The sequence below is a fragment of the Bactrocera neohumeralis genome, chromosome 6 (genome assembly GCF_024586455.1).
Source record: "Bactrocera neohumeralis isolate Rockhampton chromosome 6, APGP_CSIRO_Bneo_wtdbg2-racon-allhic-juicebox.fasta_v2, whole genome shotgun sequence".
In the NCBI taxonomy this organism is placed as follows: Eukaryota; Metazoa; Arthropoda; class Insecta; order Diptera; family Tephritidae; genus Bactrocera; species Bactrocera neohumeralis.
Genome location: NC_065923.1, coordinates 55829308 through 55844440, shown reverse-complemented (window position 1 = coordinate 55844440; position 15133 = coordinate 55829308). Strand labels below are relative to the sequence as shown.

General features: G+C 40.0%; 1 protein-coding gene across 2 annotated transcripts; it reads left to right on the top strand.

The window, feature by feature from the left end:
- Positions 1–100: 100 nt before the first annotated feature.
- Positions 101–5742, top strand: LOC126762288 (zinc finger protein 135-like). Of its 2 annotated transcripts, none has more exons than XM_050478951.1 (5): positions 101–308; positions 463–748; positions 804–1477; positions 1538–1684; positions 1751–5742. In XM_050478951.1, exons 1-5 carry the CDS (start codon positions 162–164, stop codon positions 2762–2764), a joined length of 2268 nt encoding a protein of 755 aa, XP_050334908.1. In that variant the 5' UTR covers positions 101–161; the 3' UTR covers positions 2765–5742. The 2 variants fall into 2 exon arrangements, with proteins under 2 accessions (XP_050334908.1, XP_050334907.1); XM_050478950.1 differs by having other exon boundaries at positions 373–748.
- The last annotated feature ends 9391 nt before the right edge of the window (positions 5743–15133 follow it).

Below are 15133 nucleotides of genomic sequence, written 5' to 3'. Positions count from 1 at the left end.
TGGGTTAGTTAACTGGGTTAACTGTAACCAGTTAGTGGGATGGCACTCACTAACAATAAAAAAGAAACCACAGCTACGATAATCAGCTGATTTATTTCGTTCTTTGCTATAGTTTTTTTAACTCAGTTGTAAATATTAAGCTAAATATATATTGTTTGAAAATGGAATTTAGTGAGATTTCTGCAAATTATGATAGAATTTGTCGTCTATGCGGCGAAGAACAACACAATCTCATAGAACTCACTGGAAAGAATAATGAGGATATTAACTCTTTAGTTAAACGCACTCTTGGCTTTTTGAATATAAAGGTAAAATATGTCTTTTATTATTTGTACTTTGCTATAATATACAAGAGTTCCTTGACGTGTTTAGTACAAAGAAAATGATTCCTTTCCAAATTGTTTATGCGTCGCTTGTCACTTGGATGCTGAATCAACGGATAAATTTCTTCAAATGGTTAAGGAAGGACAGCGGAAACTGACGCAAAAGTTAAGAAAAGACCTTGTGGCAGGCAAAAATGGAGATGTTTCCCAACTGAAAGACAAGAATTTATGTATGGTGACCAAAGAAATGAACCATGAAACAATTGAGGGAGAAAATTTGAATGACGGAGTTCGCACTACAGGTGCAAGATTAGTAAACTCCACCTCTATTAGTAAATACGCTAAACGTGTAAGAAAAAAGAAAAAACGTTTTCCTTGTGACCCTTCTCCTTACATTGAAGGTGAACAAATCGATGTCGGTTTAGGTAAGAAGATTGATATCAATCTAAAGCATCTCTAATTCTTTTCTTTTCGCAATAGAAACAAATTCAGACAATTCGTCAGAGATAAACACTGGAACGCTCATCACTATACAACCTATTGCTGAATTAAGATCTGCAAATGGGTCGTCTTTAGCAGAAATAATTTCAGTTGATTCAGATGCACCCATGCATCAGTCAACCCCCACTAAGCCAGAAATACGTATGATATGTGAATACTGTAAAGAAGTCTTCACAAAACAGCATATATTTTTAAAGCATTTACGGACCCATAATGAATCTCTATATAAATGTTTGGAATGTATATCAAAGTTCGACAATTTAACTAACTTAAAGGAACATCACCAGCTTACTGGCCATAAAGGAACAACTCTTCTGACCAAAACGGACAATGAAAGCAATGAAAAACAGACACCCGACAAAAAATCAGAGACCACCATTAATATAGTTGTAGATGATGAAGGTCACATCACTTCCATTGATTCCGATTTAAATGCAACTTCCAAGGAAAATGGTGAAACTGCTAATTCACCGTTATATGTAGCCGAAAATATAGAGCAGGTACGATCAGTTTCGTCGCCGAAAACAAGCTCGTTTAAATGTTTGAAGTGCAACAAATCATATAAAACTCACTATTCGGTGTTACGTCATCACAAACAAGTCCACATTGCTACCCGACCGTACAAGTGTCAACACTGTACTGCCACCTTTAAGGTAAAATTGAAACTCTTACTATCTCAAATAATACTTTTGTGTTGCATAACTACTTTGCAGAACTCTACCAATTTGACTTACCATATGGCTAAACACACCGGTATACGAAACTTTAAATGCAATATATGCGCCAAGGCATTTGTGCATAAAAGCGAGCTTACTTTGCACATGCGCACGCACACTGGTGACAAACCTTATGTCTGCAAGGTGAGTAAACCATTTTAGTAACACTTGAATCGTGCTGCTCACCATTTCCATTATCCTTACACATAGCACTGTTCCAAAGGCTTTTCGCATCGTTCCAATATGGTCACACACATGCGATTGCATTCTGGTCAATTACCGTTTAAATGCGAAACATGCAGCGCAAATTTCAACAGCAGTTCCCATTGGAAACTACACAAACAAATGCATCTAAAACATGCACAGCGGGCAGTTCTCGCACGTCTGCAGGACAATAATGCGAAGATTGCTTTATCAAGCGATAAACATGAACCTACTGTTGATGCATCTTCAACACAGACTTACGACTCCGTCCAAAAATCAAATGCCACCACGTCCTTGCTTCGTTCAAAAGTTACAAACGTACAGTCTGTTGAGGTATTGCCATCTATCAAAACATTGCCCGACCCTAATACCGTTATTAGTAAAGACAAATTGGAAAGGCTCATCCTTACAAATATACCCATGAACAGCAGCGCAGCCCCTGGGGCGACCCAACTTAGATTTAAATGCGATCAGTGTTTGCAACGGTTCAAATTGAAGTCTGCTTTGACGAAGCATTTGCGCACACACACGGGAGAAAGACCTTATAAGTGCCCATTTTGTCCGCGAACATTCGCGGATGCATCCAATTTTAAACGTCACAAGACGCTACACAAAACAGCCACGGAAGAGTTACAAAATGTCACCAAAAAATATAAGAGTTCTGATTTGTTGCATGAATTTCAGCGTGATAGAAGAAAAGCACTTCCTGTTGGAAGTATCTCGCCAACCCATAGTGTAGCATCAGACCCCGATCCAGACGGTTTGGAGGCACTTCAACTAGCAAGCGTACCTTCACCAAAAAGTGTTTCCGATGCTGACACTGTCTTTGATATGCTGCACAGCATTGCTGGCGAAACAAAGCGGCAGATATCAAGTAGTAACGATACTATCCATACTACAAGCGGGCTGAACACCTCACATAGGCCTGCGATTCCCAAATCACCACAAAGACTAATTTGTATTTCCTATCCGAATCCTGCCAACCCTAGTGATAACAAAATGACAACATTTTATGTGTAAATAAACAGTTTTACAGTTTATACAAGATATATTCAGCGCAAGAATTAAACAGCGTTACAACGGTAATAAGTAAAGATGGACATAAGATTTGATATCTAGTATCAAAAGATTATGAGCGAGATAATGGTGGTGGCCTAGCCTTCATTTTGCACCACACTACAGTGATAAAGATAGACGATCTTTAGTGATATCGACCGCAGGGGTCTTACTCTAAAAAGTCATGACATAACTATCCTGTCAGGCGATTTCGACCTCGAAATATTTAATATATACATACCTCTCATTACGTGTTAGCCAACAGGATATCACCCGAACATAGGCGCACTGCTCCGTGGTGAGAAACGATTGATACATGCCGACTTAAACGCGCACCACGATATAACGAAGCCCCCTCCCGAATTATATGCATCTGTAGCATCTCGGCTGATATAAAAATCGCTGGTGGTGGTTTGATAAACAGCATAACGTATCCGGCAATTCCCACGACAGCTGGTTCTACGCACCGGAATTGACTCGGATTTCATCCGACCAAGAGCTGTTTTTTCGGCGATCTAACCCCGTTTGGATCAGTAAGTGTTAAGTGTATGGACGTATCCGTTGGCAAACGTGATTTTCCGCTAGGTAAACGCTATTGATACTGCTCAATTCATTTCCGCCGGGGGAATTCATGATCTTCGACTTAATTTTCCAGCTGAAACAGCAGTCTTAGCAAATGAACGCGACACCTTACGACAGGTCCATCTCTGTGATCCCTGCCTAATGGATAAAGCGGACAAAATGGGTGAGACACCTGAAGTGATGTAATTTCTCCTCCGGAATACTTTCAAAGGGTGTGTAACTCGACGGTTGCGCAAAATACTGCACACCACTTGCTTTCACCTTCGACGATGTTCAGAGAGCCAACAACATTTATGCTCGGCGGGAGTAAGCAATCTCACCAATGTCCTCAATTTGTCACGAATCACCTTTCACATACCCGAAGTATTGAAAATCGGAAGGGTGGTCCCACTACAGAAACCTGGGAAGCTAGGGGAGTCTTATCGCACTTCTGGCCCGCAGCACTCGGGCAAAGATAAAGAGATGTTGTTAGCAAGATACAAAGCTGTCGGCCGGTCGGTCGTCAGTTACGCCGCCCCAATATGGTTGCCTGGACGCAGTCGGAGAAGATAAAGACTTACTAAAATTCCATCTGATTATAATAGGATGTCGACGAACTTGAACAATATACTGACCACATTTTGCACGCGACTAATTTCCAGTGGGTACTGAATGCTATCTACCTGTAGCAGAGCAAGAGCTCGAGTTGCCGAAACCAGAGTGATCCTTGCGTAACTTCGTTCTGGATACTGTGGCAACTTGAAAACCTAATTATCCAGGATAGACCCTGATATATATAACATACAAAATCTCTGTTCTGAGTGCAATGAGACCAGTGTGATACTAATCACCTCTTCACAAAGAAACTCATTTAGCACCCCCTTCGTTTCCTGGGCATACCGTTAAGTGATTTCGACGACAGATAACATATTGCTTTCCCCCCGAGCTGAGTCTTGATAATCGCTACAACAACAACAATACATTTTTGTATGATAAAAATTATATTATATTATACAATATATTATATTATACATATATTACATAAAAAACCGTGCACACACCTTTCGTAAGCTTAAATGTTCGGTCAAAATGCGATAAATCGATGTTTTGGAGATGTTTAATTCCATTTCCATGAATTTCAGTGATGATTTCGGCTGATTTTTGAACTTCACGCACAGTTTTAATGGAATTTCCGGTGATCACGCATTTTAATTGAACCACATGTTGATCGTCATTTATGTCCTCGCGACCACTTTGAAAACGTTGAAACCACTCGTGCACTCTGCTACGGGATAGGAACCAGTGATCTGCAGTGAATACTTGGCTTATGAATACACTCTCATATTCATGAATCACCCCCAATATTCACTCACACTTGCTCTCACTAAAAATATTATCTTCTCACAATCACATGGCTTGCTTGTGTAATAATGAGTGTGAATATGTCTCACAATCACTTATCGCTCACACTTGGCTTGGCTTGCTTCTCTGTATACAATTGTTTGAGCTATTCGTTGCTTACCATTAGATGAGTTGAAAGGCTCATGAATACATTCACTAATAAGTGGCTCATTGTTTATTCATGAATACATTCACAAATTCCGTGCCTATTCAAAATATATTTTATACCTACGCGGAGGGGTTTTAAAAGGAACGAAACGCGCGATTGTAGTGACGTCAAAACTGAAACTTCTTTGTTTATTATCCTTTTATTGAATTATTTTCTTAAGCTTTATCTTACATTCTAGAAATTGGAGAGCATAGGTAGATGAGTCCCTGAAGTTTATACCTACGCGGAGGGGTTTTAAAAGGAACGAGTGAGTCTATTGACTTCGTAAAAACTACAAAACTGAAACTTCTTTGTTTTTTATCACAAATTCCATCTTCACCAATTACTTCAACATCAAATACGTCTTCACCTGCAAATGACCTGAACTTCTTTTTTCCAAATATTTCAAACATGGGCGCGCAGGAACGTATAGAAGATGAGATAGATCGATATTTTACAGAAAGAATACAATTTGATAACGACTTTGACGCAATTCAATGGTGGAAGCAACATAAAGCTAACTTTCCAAGCATATCAAAACTTGCACTTAAAATATTAACTATACCGGCAAGTAGTGCGGCGTCTGAACGTGTATTTTCCTTGGCAGGCAATTTAATAACTGATAAAAGAAATCGACTTGCACCCAAAACCGTAGATAAAATAATATTCCTGAATTCAATATTTAAGACTAACTAATATGGCAATAAGACCTTAGAAACTTAAAAAACAAAAATATACAATGATATTGAGAAGTAATTTTGTGCAATACCTCAATCTTAATATATATTTAGAAGCTATACTTATAATATATACTTGTATCTTTGGAGTTGAATCTTATGTATGTACATAAATCTTGAAGTAAATTTTATGCTTATTATTTTTATTTTTTACCGAAATTAACTGAAGTTTGTTATTTAGTTTTTTGATAATAATTCATGTAATTTTTATACCATTAAACTGACGTGATTTTTATTTTTAATTTTAATTCCATTGAAAGGAACTGAATTATCATTTTATAAAATAAAATGTAATATTATAAGTGATAACATAATAATGTAAGTATGTATGTATATGTGATTTTTTTTAATAATAGAGAAAATTAACACAAAATATGAAAATCCAGTTTTTTTATTTCATTATATCTAGTCATTATTAGAACCAGTTACAAAATCCTTGTTGTTATACAATAATATAATAGTAACTCTTACTAATTTCGTAATGGATTTCTTAGCCTTTGGTTCATATCGTTACGGCTCAAGTGGCTTGCGCACAATTGAGCTTCTTCGTATATTCACAAGTGTTTTGTATTCATGAATGTCAGAGAATCCTAAGCAAAGATTCATAAGTATTGTGAGCTCATAAGCAAACACTTGTGAATATATGCTTCATACAAGCTAAGCAGCTCACAAGCCAAAACTCTCTCTCTCATAATTGTAAGTGAGCAGTATTCACACTTATACTCATTCCGTGAATAATTTGCTTGCTTCATACTCAATTTTTCGCAAGTGGCTCAAAGTTGTGTTTAACTCATTCACTGCAGATCACTGATAGGAACCATCGCCATAAACTTGTTTCATCAATTGAAACGTTTCGGTAAAAGTTTTACCAATTTTAAAACAAAATTTAATGTTGAGTATTTGTGCGAAGCTTATTTTCGCACCAATAACACAAAAATACTGACTCTTAAAACGCAATAACTTCACTTCCAATCTATGAAATGTCATGAAATTCTCACTAGACAATTGATAAAGATAGCAGATTCTAACCAGTGGACATATAGATGGCGCTACCAGGGGCGCTAGATTGAAAATTCCTGTTTAATTTGGAAACACCTTGTAATTCAGCGAATTATGAGACGGCGGCTGAGCTGACTAGGGCATGTTTTCCGAATGGATGAAAACACTCCGGCTCTAAGAGTGTTCGACGCAGTACTCGCCGGGGTAAGCAGAGGAAGAGGAAGACTTCCACTCCGTTGGAAAGACCAGGTGGAGAAGAACCGGGCTACACTTGGAATCTCCAATTGGCGCCAAACATGGTGTATGTCAATTTCGTCGTATATCTCATACTATCCTATCGACTGTGGTATTCGCCCTTGCCAATGCGCAAAGGACCATTAATCATCCGCAGAACTTTTCTTTCGAAAACTCGTAGCGCTGACTCATCAGATGCTGTCATCGTCTATGCCTCTGCACCATAAACCAGATCGGGGACTTGTAGAGTTCGGTCTTTGTTCGTCGAGAGAGGACTTTACTTTTCAATCGCATGTTGGCAAGAGTTATTCTGAGTTGGATTTCGAGGCTGACATTGTTATTACTATTAAAGCATCTCCTGGTGTTAAGCTTTCACTGCCGTTCAGCAGGTTGGAGAAGAGTTCTCTTCATAATTTCATGTTAGTCGCTGCATCTTTTCGTAGAATTTTCGAGCATTACCACTGTCGGCCAGCTTATCCAGCTCTTCGTACTCACGCATTTCGGCCTCTCTCCTTTTTTGATCGACCCCAAGGAAGAACGCTGCGTATTCACTGCCTCTGAATACCTCTTCCATGAGAGGGTCCTGGAGTATGGTAAGCTCCTTCGACTCCAACGTCTCCATCGGGTAGTTGAGAGGCAGTACAGCCAGCGATATCATGGCGGAACAGGCTGCGACTGTTGTGACTTCGGAAGTCTAACGACAAGGAACTTATTTCCCTTAACGCAGGAACTCCTATGGGTGGCAGTGCGGATGAACAACAGGAACAACAAATTCTTTTGCGTGTCAGAGTTCCCGACACAAGATCTAGTTGCGGGACTATGTAGGCACAGACTTTGCCCTGGCGTCAGCCTATTTCCCAGGAGAGGCATCCACAGCAGAGGCTGTGTATAGATTGGTGAGGTACTGCAGGAGACACAGGCTGCCCCTAATCCTAGGATGAGATGCGAACGCCAATCACACGGAATGGGGCAGTGCGGACTGCAACACGAGGTGAGTCTATTTTAGAATATATAATAAGTAGCAACTTATCTATAGAGAATGTGGGGTGTGAACTCACCTTCGTCACAATAAACAAGAGAGAGGTGCTTGACATCACCTTGAGCAACGAGGCTGTGAACGGATTGGTCTCACAATGGAGGGTGTCAACGGAGCCTTTCTTGTCAGATCATAGAATGATAACGTTCGCGCTAAAGGCAGGGGTCAAGCAACTCCCCACCCCAGACGTAAACCTCGGAATGCAAGCTGGGATACCTTCCGTTGCTAAGTAAGAATTTGAGCGTGGAGAGAGCAGGTTGTCTGCGATAAACAAGTCCATCGTAGACGCGTATCACTGCAGCTGCCCCTTAAAGGTGACTACAAAAAGACGCAACTGTCCCTGTTAGTCAAGAAAGACCTCAGATCTCAGGAAAAAGGTACGGACGCTGTTTAACAACGCGAAACGTACGGGGATCTGCGAGGAATACCAATAGGGGCAACCTAATTTTATATAACAAGTATAATAGGTTCGCAAAGTAGGCAAGCTTTAGGAGATTCTGTGAAAATGTCACCCCCACACCAGATGCAGCTAACCTGCATAAGGCACTGGCCAGAGACAAGACTGACACAGTACTAGCGGCAATCAAAAGAAGCGAAAAGACATATGTATACGACCAGCGCAGAAGATAGAGCTACGGCGCTTCTGCGGGCGCACTTCCCGGAAACATTTCGGGAAGACCAGTGTCTACCCGGAGTTGAACACAAGCCATCTCGCTCAGATTGGGTAATCGGCGTACATCCTTGAATTATGGAGGACCGCGAAGGTGATCTTCATACCCAATGTAGGAAGAAAGGACTACATATTCACTGGCTAAATTCTTCACGCCAATTAGACTAACTTCCTTCTTACTAAAAAGTATGGAAAAGATCGTAGATCATGAAATAAGGTCGAAGGCGCTGAAAATTGTACCCCTGCATGATGCTCAGGTCGAATGGCGCTCAGAGAACTTTCCATAATTTTATTTTATTTCATTTTATTTATCTCATTAATATACGATTGAACTTTTTTTCAACACTGTAGCTATTCCGCTATTTTACGTTACATTACAGGAGCAAAATAATCGGTTGAGATGTTCTCATCGAAACCTGAAAGGAATGTAAATGTAATAAATTTTGTGTGAACATGTATTTGTAATGGAAAACATTAATGAAAACTTTTAAGAATATGCTCCAAATAAAAGTTTATAGTATTACAGATTTATTGCTTTTCCATCTTTTTTCGGTGTCCAAACACCTTTCAAAAAAATCTGCTTGCATTAATTTCCAACACAAACGTATATATAAATATAAACAGCTATTTTGAAATCACCGTTTCCAATTTTTTTATTAAGAGGGTATTCTGGTCTAGGATTTTGGAAAAACCGATTTTTTTTTGCATATTTTGAAAGTTTAGATTTTCAAAAATATGACATTGGAAGGATTTTTCAAAATTCGACTTATTTTCGGCGATACAGCCGATTTTGTGACATGGCGTCCGTGTTCACTAGAATTGTCTCCTAAATTTTAAACGCGTTTTTCTCGAAACTACTTCTTTTGAGATGGTTGACATGATATCTCAAGTTCTACTGAACCGATTCCTTTGGAATTCGGTATATATTTTCTTTATACAATGCTCTATCGTGTCTGTCTTGGATTTCCAAAAATTTTGATTTGAAGTATTTTTAAAAAATTCGAAAAGATCGATAAAATCGGTTCAAAAAAATTTTTTTTTTCAAGCCGACGCTATTTTGTTATTTTTTTTTTTTTTTGAAAGTGGTCAACCCGATAACGACATCCTTCCTAATGAAGAATCTTCTTGTTTTTGTGTTTTAGATCTCTACAAGGGGTGAAATCACGTCAACCAGGACGCACTGTTTTTTTTGAAGCCGACACTCCACCGTTTTTTTATCTTAGTTTAAAAAATGCCTGAAATTCATGCGTCTAGACCAGAATACCCCCTTAAAAGCTCTTACCTGCAAATATGTTCTAACTAAGTCTAATGAACAGAGAAAAATTAAAAAAGTGGGTGTTGCTCCGCCTTCTAATTGGCTTAATGCACAACAACAAATTTGCGTAGTAAAAATATTATAAGAACCCCTACCGACAGTGGGGAAAATGGATGAAATCAAATACAATCCCCGACAAACCCCATATAATGCTGTTTTTGAAAAATACTAAAAGCGCGATAAATGAATAACTGAATACGCCAGAGACATTAAATTTTACAACCGAGATGGTATGAAAGGAAGCCGAGGTTGAAATTGGACGATGAGCATGGCACCGCCCTCCTTTTTTTTAAATCACATATATCGGGACTTGCTCTAATGATTACAACCCAAATATATACACTGCAAAAATGAGCGAAATCAGACCACAACCACCACTACTTCATACATAACACAATTTTAAATTTCATTTGATTATTTCACTTTCCGGTATACAAAACAAGAAAGAATTAATACGAGTATAATGAGATAAAACTTGTCACGATTGGAACCTTTGAAGTATCTCACCTTCTGACCAATAATGTACCAAGTCGAACCGGAACTGCCGCTCTAGTTGACTTTATACCGAAAATATCGGTGAATGTGTGAGATATATAACTGAAATGTGGAGAAAAGCATTTCCTAATAAAAATATAATCGGCGGAATCGGGTCAATGCTTCCCTTAGCTCCCATATCTATATATATCAAGCAATGCCACTTTTTGTTGTAATTTTATAACTTAAGAACGGGTCCACCTATCCAAACCAAATCTATAGGCTTTGTTCTCACTATTTAATAGATGATTTATGTAAAGTTTGCACAAAATCGGTCAAACGGCACAAAATAAATTAGTTGAACCTGTTCTTGTACTGAAATTGCACGGTGTTCACGAATACGTCGTGCTATTTTGGCTGAAATAATGTGTGCTACTTTTAATTGCAACAGTCACATTGATTATAGCCTTTCTTACCTATTTTCAACAAATATTTCGTCAAACGTCTTTCACATTTACCTCATCTAAGCTAGTTTGTTATACAATTTCAACCATATCGAGAGGTTCGCTCTTACTTAACTCTGCGACGTGGAGGATGGAGTCATGTGTAGAGTTTACGCAAGTGAGGAAAGTTCTCTGATCGCCATTCACTTGGGAATGGCCAGAAACGATTCTTTTACATATGAATCAAGCAGTTCACGACTTCCGATCTTTGACCAAGTATCCTCTGGGTAGCCTAAGAACATCCGTTCGAAGGCGAGCTAAAGTGAGAAGGCGAAACATCCCCCACATAGGGTTGCGCGCTATGTTTGTGATCCGCCACGTAAAAAACACCACCAATGAAAAGGAACAACAAGCCTCGGATGAGTGACCCCCCTTTTGATGACGACCATGGCAAACGAAATAAGGACTACGAATTGAGGGCATGCTCCTGGAATGTCCGGTCCCTTAATTGTTGCCGCTGTCCAGCTGGTTGATGTCCTCGTGAAAATAAAGGCTGACATCACCGCCGTCCAAGAAATGCGATGGACGGGACAAGGACAGAGACGGGTAGGTCCTTGTGGCATTTACTACAGTGGCCATATAAAGGAGCGCAAGTTTGGTGTTGGATTCGTGGTGGGAGAGAGACTCCGTCACTCCGGTGAATGAACGTCTAGCCACAATCCGCATCAAAGCGAGGTTCTTCAACATATCGCTTATTTGCGCCCACGCCCCGACGGAAGAGAAGGGCGATATGACCACAGATGCCTTTTATGAGTGCTTGGAGCGCCCTTATGAGAGCTGCCCCCGACACGATGTCAAAATCGTGCTTGGCGATTTAAACGCCAGGGTGGGCAAAGAAGGTATCTTTGGCACTACGGTCGGTAAATTCAGCCTCCACGAGGAAACATCCCCAAATGGGTTGAGGCTGATCGACTTCGCCGGGGCCGAAATATGGTTATCTGTAGTACTAGATTCCAGCACAAGAAAATACATCAAGCTACCTGGCTGCCTCCGGATCGAAAAGCCACCAACCAGATCGATCATGTCGTGATAGACGGAAGACAAGTCTCCAGTGTTCTAGACGTACGTACGCTCCGAGGTCCTAACATCGACTCGGACCACTATCTTGTTGCAGCCAAGATTCGCACCCGCCTCTGTACAGCAAAAAACTCACGTCAACAAACACAAGGAAAATTCGACGTCGAGAAGCTGCAATCACAACAGACAGCCGAACAATTTTCTACTCGGCTTGCACTCCTGCTCTCTGAGAGCCTTGTCAACAACTCGGTATAAGGGAACTGTGGGGCGGCATTTCAAACTCCTTACGTACAGCTGCAACCGAAACCATTGGTTTTCGGAAAATGCAAAAGAACAGCTGGTACTGGACTGCCTACGTCGCAACGTTACGATCGACCACAACACGTACGGGATGGGATAGACACCGAGGGTTGAAGAGGGAAGCAAGACGCATTTGCAGACAGAAAAAGAAAGAGGCCGAAATGCGTGAGTACGAAAAGCTTGATAAGCTGGCCGACAGGGGTAATACTCGAAAATTCTACGAAAAAATGCGGCGGCTAACAGAAGGTTTCAAGACAAAGGTGATCTGGTGACCGATGCCCAGAGCATACTTAAATTATGAAGGGAACACTTCTCCAGTTTGCTAAATGGCAGTGGACGTACAATGCCAGGAGAAGGCGAACCTGATTTCCCAATCATGACGATGGAGCAGACGTTTCATTGCCCGACCATGAAGAAGTTCTAATAGCAATTACCCGTCTGAAGAACAACAAAGCAGCGGGGGCCGATGGATTGCCGGCCGAGCTATTCAAACACGGCGGCGAAGAACTGATAGGGAGCATGCATCAGCTTCTTTGTAAAATATGGTCGGACGAAAGCAAGCCCAACGATTGGAATTTAAGTGTGCAATGCCCAATCCACAAAAAGGGAGACCCCACAATGGTATGATATTGATATCATCGTCCTTAACACCCGCGCCGTTAGTTCTGCTTTCTCCAGGCTGGACAAGGATGCAAAGCAAATGGGTCTGGCAGTGAACGAGGAAAGACGAAATGTCTCCTGTCATCAAACAAACAGTCGTGGCACTCGCGACTTGGCTCTCACGTCACTAGACTAGAACAGTCATAACTTTGAAGTCGTCGATAATTTCATCTATCTTGGAACCAGCGTAAACACTGCCAACAATGTCAGCCTGGAAATCCAACGCAGGATAACTCTTGCCAACAGGTGCTACCTCGGATTGAGTAGGCAATTGAGAATTGAGATATTGATATCATCGTCCTTAACACCCGCGCCGCGTTCTGCTTTCTCCAGGCTGGACAAGGATGCAAAGCAAATGGGTCTGGCAGTGAACGAGGAAAGACGAAATGTCACCTGTCATCAAACAAACAGTCGTGGCACTCGCGACTTGGCTCTCACGTCACTAGACTAGAACAGTCATAACTTTGAAGTCGTCGATAATTTCGTCTATCTTGGAACCAGCGTAAACACCACCAACAATGTCAGCCTGGAAATCCAACGCAGGATAACTCTTGTCAACAGGTGCTACTTCGGATTAAGTAGGCAATTGAGAAGCAAAGTCCTCTCTCGACGAACAAAAATCAAACTCTATAAGTCACTCATAATTCCCGTCCTGCTATATGGTGCAGAGGCGAGTACGATGACAACATTTGATGAGTCGACATTGCGAGTTTTCGAGAGAAAAGTTCTGCGAAAGATTTATGGTTCTTTGCGCATTGGCCACGGCGAATATCGCATTCGATGTGGATCTGTTAATGGCTTTTTATCGAAAATATCGGCCCAATAGTGAGATATGTTATTGAAACTCAGAGAGAATCTTTCCTTGTTAATTGTGTGCCAGTGTGTCATACTTTCCCTAGCCTTCTTATAACTAGCTATTATATTAAAATCATCTTCAAATAAGATAGTGATTTAAACTCGACTAAATAGGCTAAATTTAATATGCTGAATTGATGTGACATCGTCAACCAAAGGATCGGAAATCATTATGTGTGGATATGAGACGTAGGCCAAGGGCTAGACCAATTTTATTCTAATTCAGCACTAAACCACAAGTCGAATGGAAAACTTGTCCCTTCAGTTTCATTAAAACAGCACACATTTTGACCAACCTTAACAGCATAAATACAGGACAGGGAAAGGGACGGGCATTAATTTTGACATTGCTCAGATAACATATTTCGAAGCATTTCTATATATACATAAACTAGCACGGCTCCCGTGGAATTTGGGACTGACATCATTTTTTTTCAGCCACTCATCTCATCGCCAATTATGGTTGAACTTTTTCTTAACACTGTAGCTATTCCGATATTTTTATACTCTTGCAACATAGTTATGTTCATCTAATCGAGTTGGATATAAGGTTATACAAGTATATAAATACTAGGGGATCCGACCACGCGTTGCTGTGGTATACATTTTATTCTACTATTCATGTAATAAACTATTCAATGCAGTAAAATTTATAAAATTTAAATAAATGCGAAAACGCTTTTGTCGGTTAAAGAATCCAAGGGATTGTACTTGAGGTTTAATTTTGAATATGTTCATACAAATAAATTTTATTGGAAAAAATAAGGAATTTAATGCTGCTTAACGTCTGGTTACCAGCCTTCTGTCCAGTTAATAGTTAATTGTTTTTACTATCCTATCTTTTTAGTTGGTTTTTACTAAAATCGGTTCAGTAGTTTAGGAGTCCATCGCGGACAAACAACGTGACACGTACTTTTTATGTACAAGTATAAAGATATAATAATAAATCTGAGTGACTCTCTGTCCGTCTTGAGTAAAACTTAAGATATCTTAATGAAACTTGGTACATGTGATCCTTGAAAAAAAAGTGAGGGGTGGATCCAACCTCTAAGAGCTTTAATGTTCATAACTCCTAAACCACTTAAGGTACAATATTTAAATTCCCTCAGGACAAATCACAGGAGAACCCCAACCGACACTGTAAAATTGCATGAAATCGGGTGGTAATCCGACCTACTCCCTATATAACGGTTCCGTTAAAAACCACCAAAAGTGCGATAAATAAATACTCCAGAGGCATTAAGTTTTACACCTGGGATGATACAAGAAGTCTTTATAGGATCCAGTGTCAAAAATAGACGAAAATATTTCGGGAAAAAGCTATACCTTAGGATCTACTTGGCCGATATCGACGAAATTTGGTACATAATGTTACTTTGATATTCATATATTCCAGGTTCGCCCAATTACTTCTAATTTAACC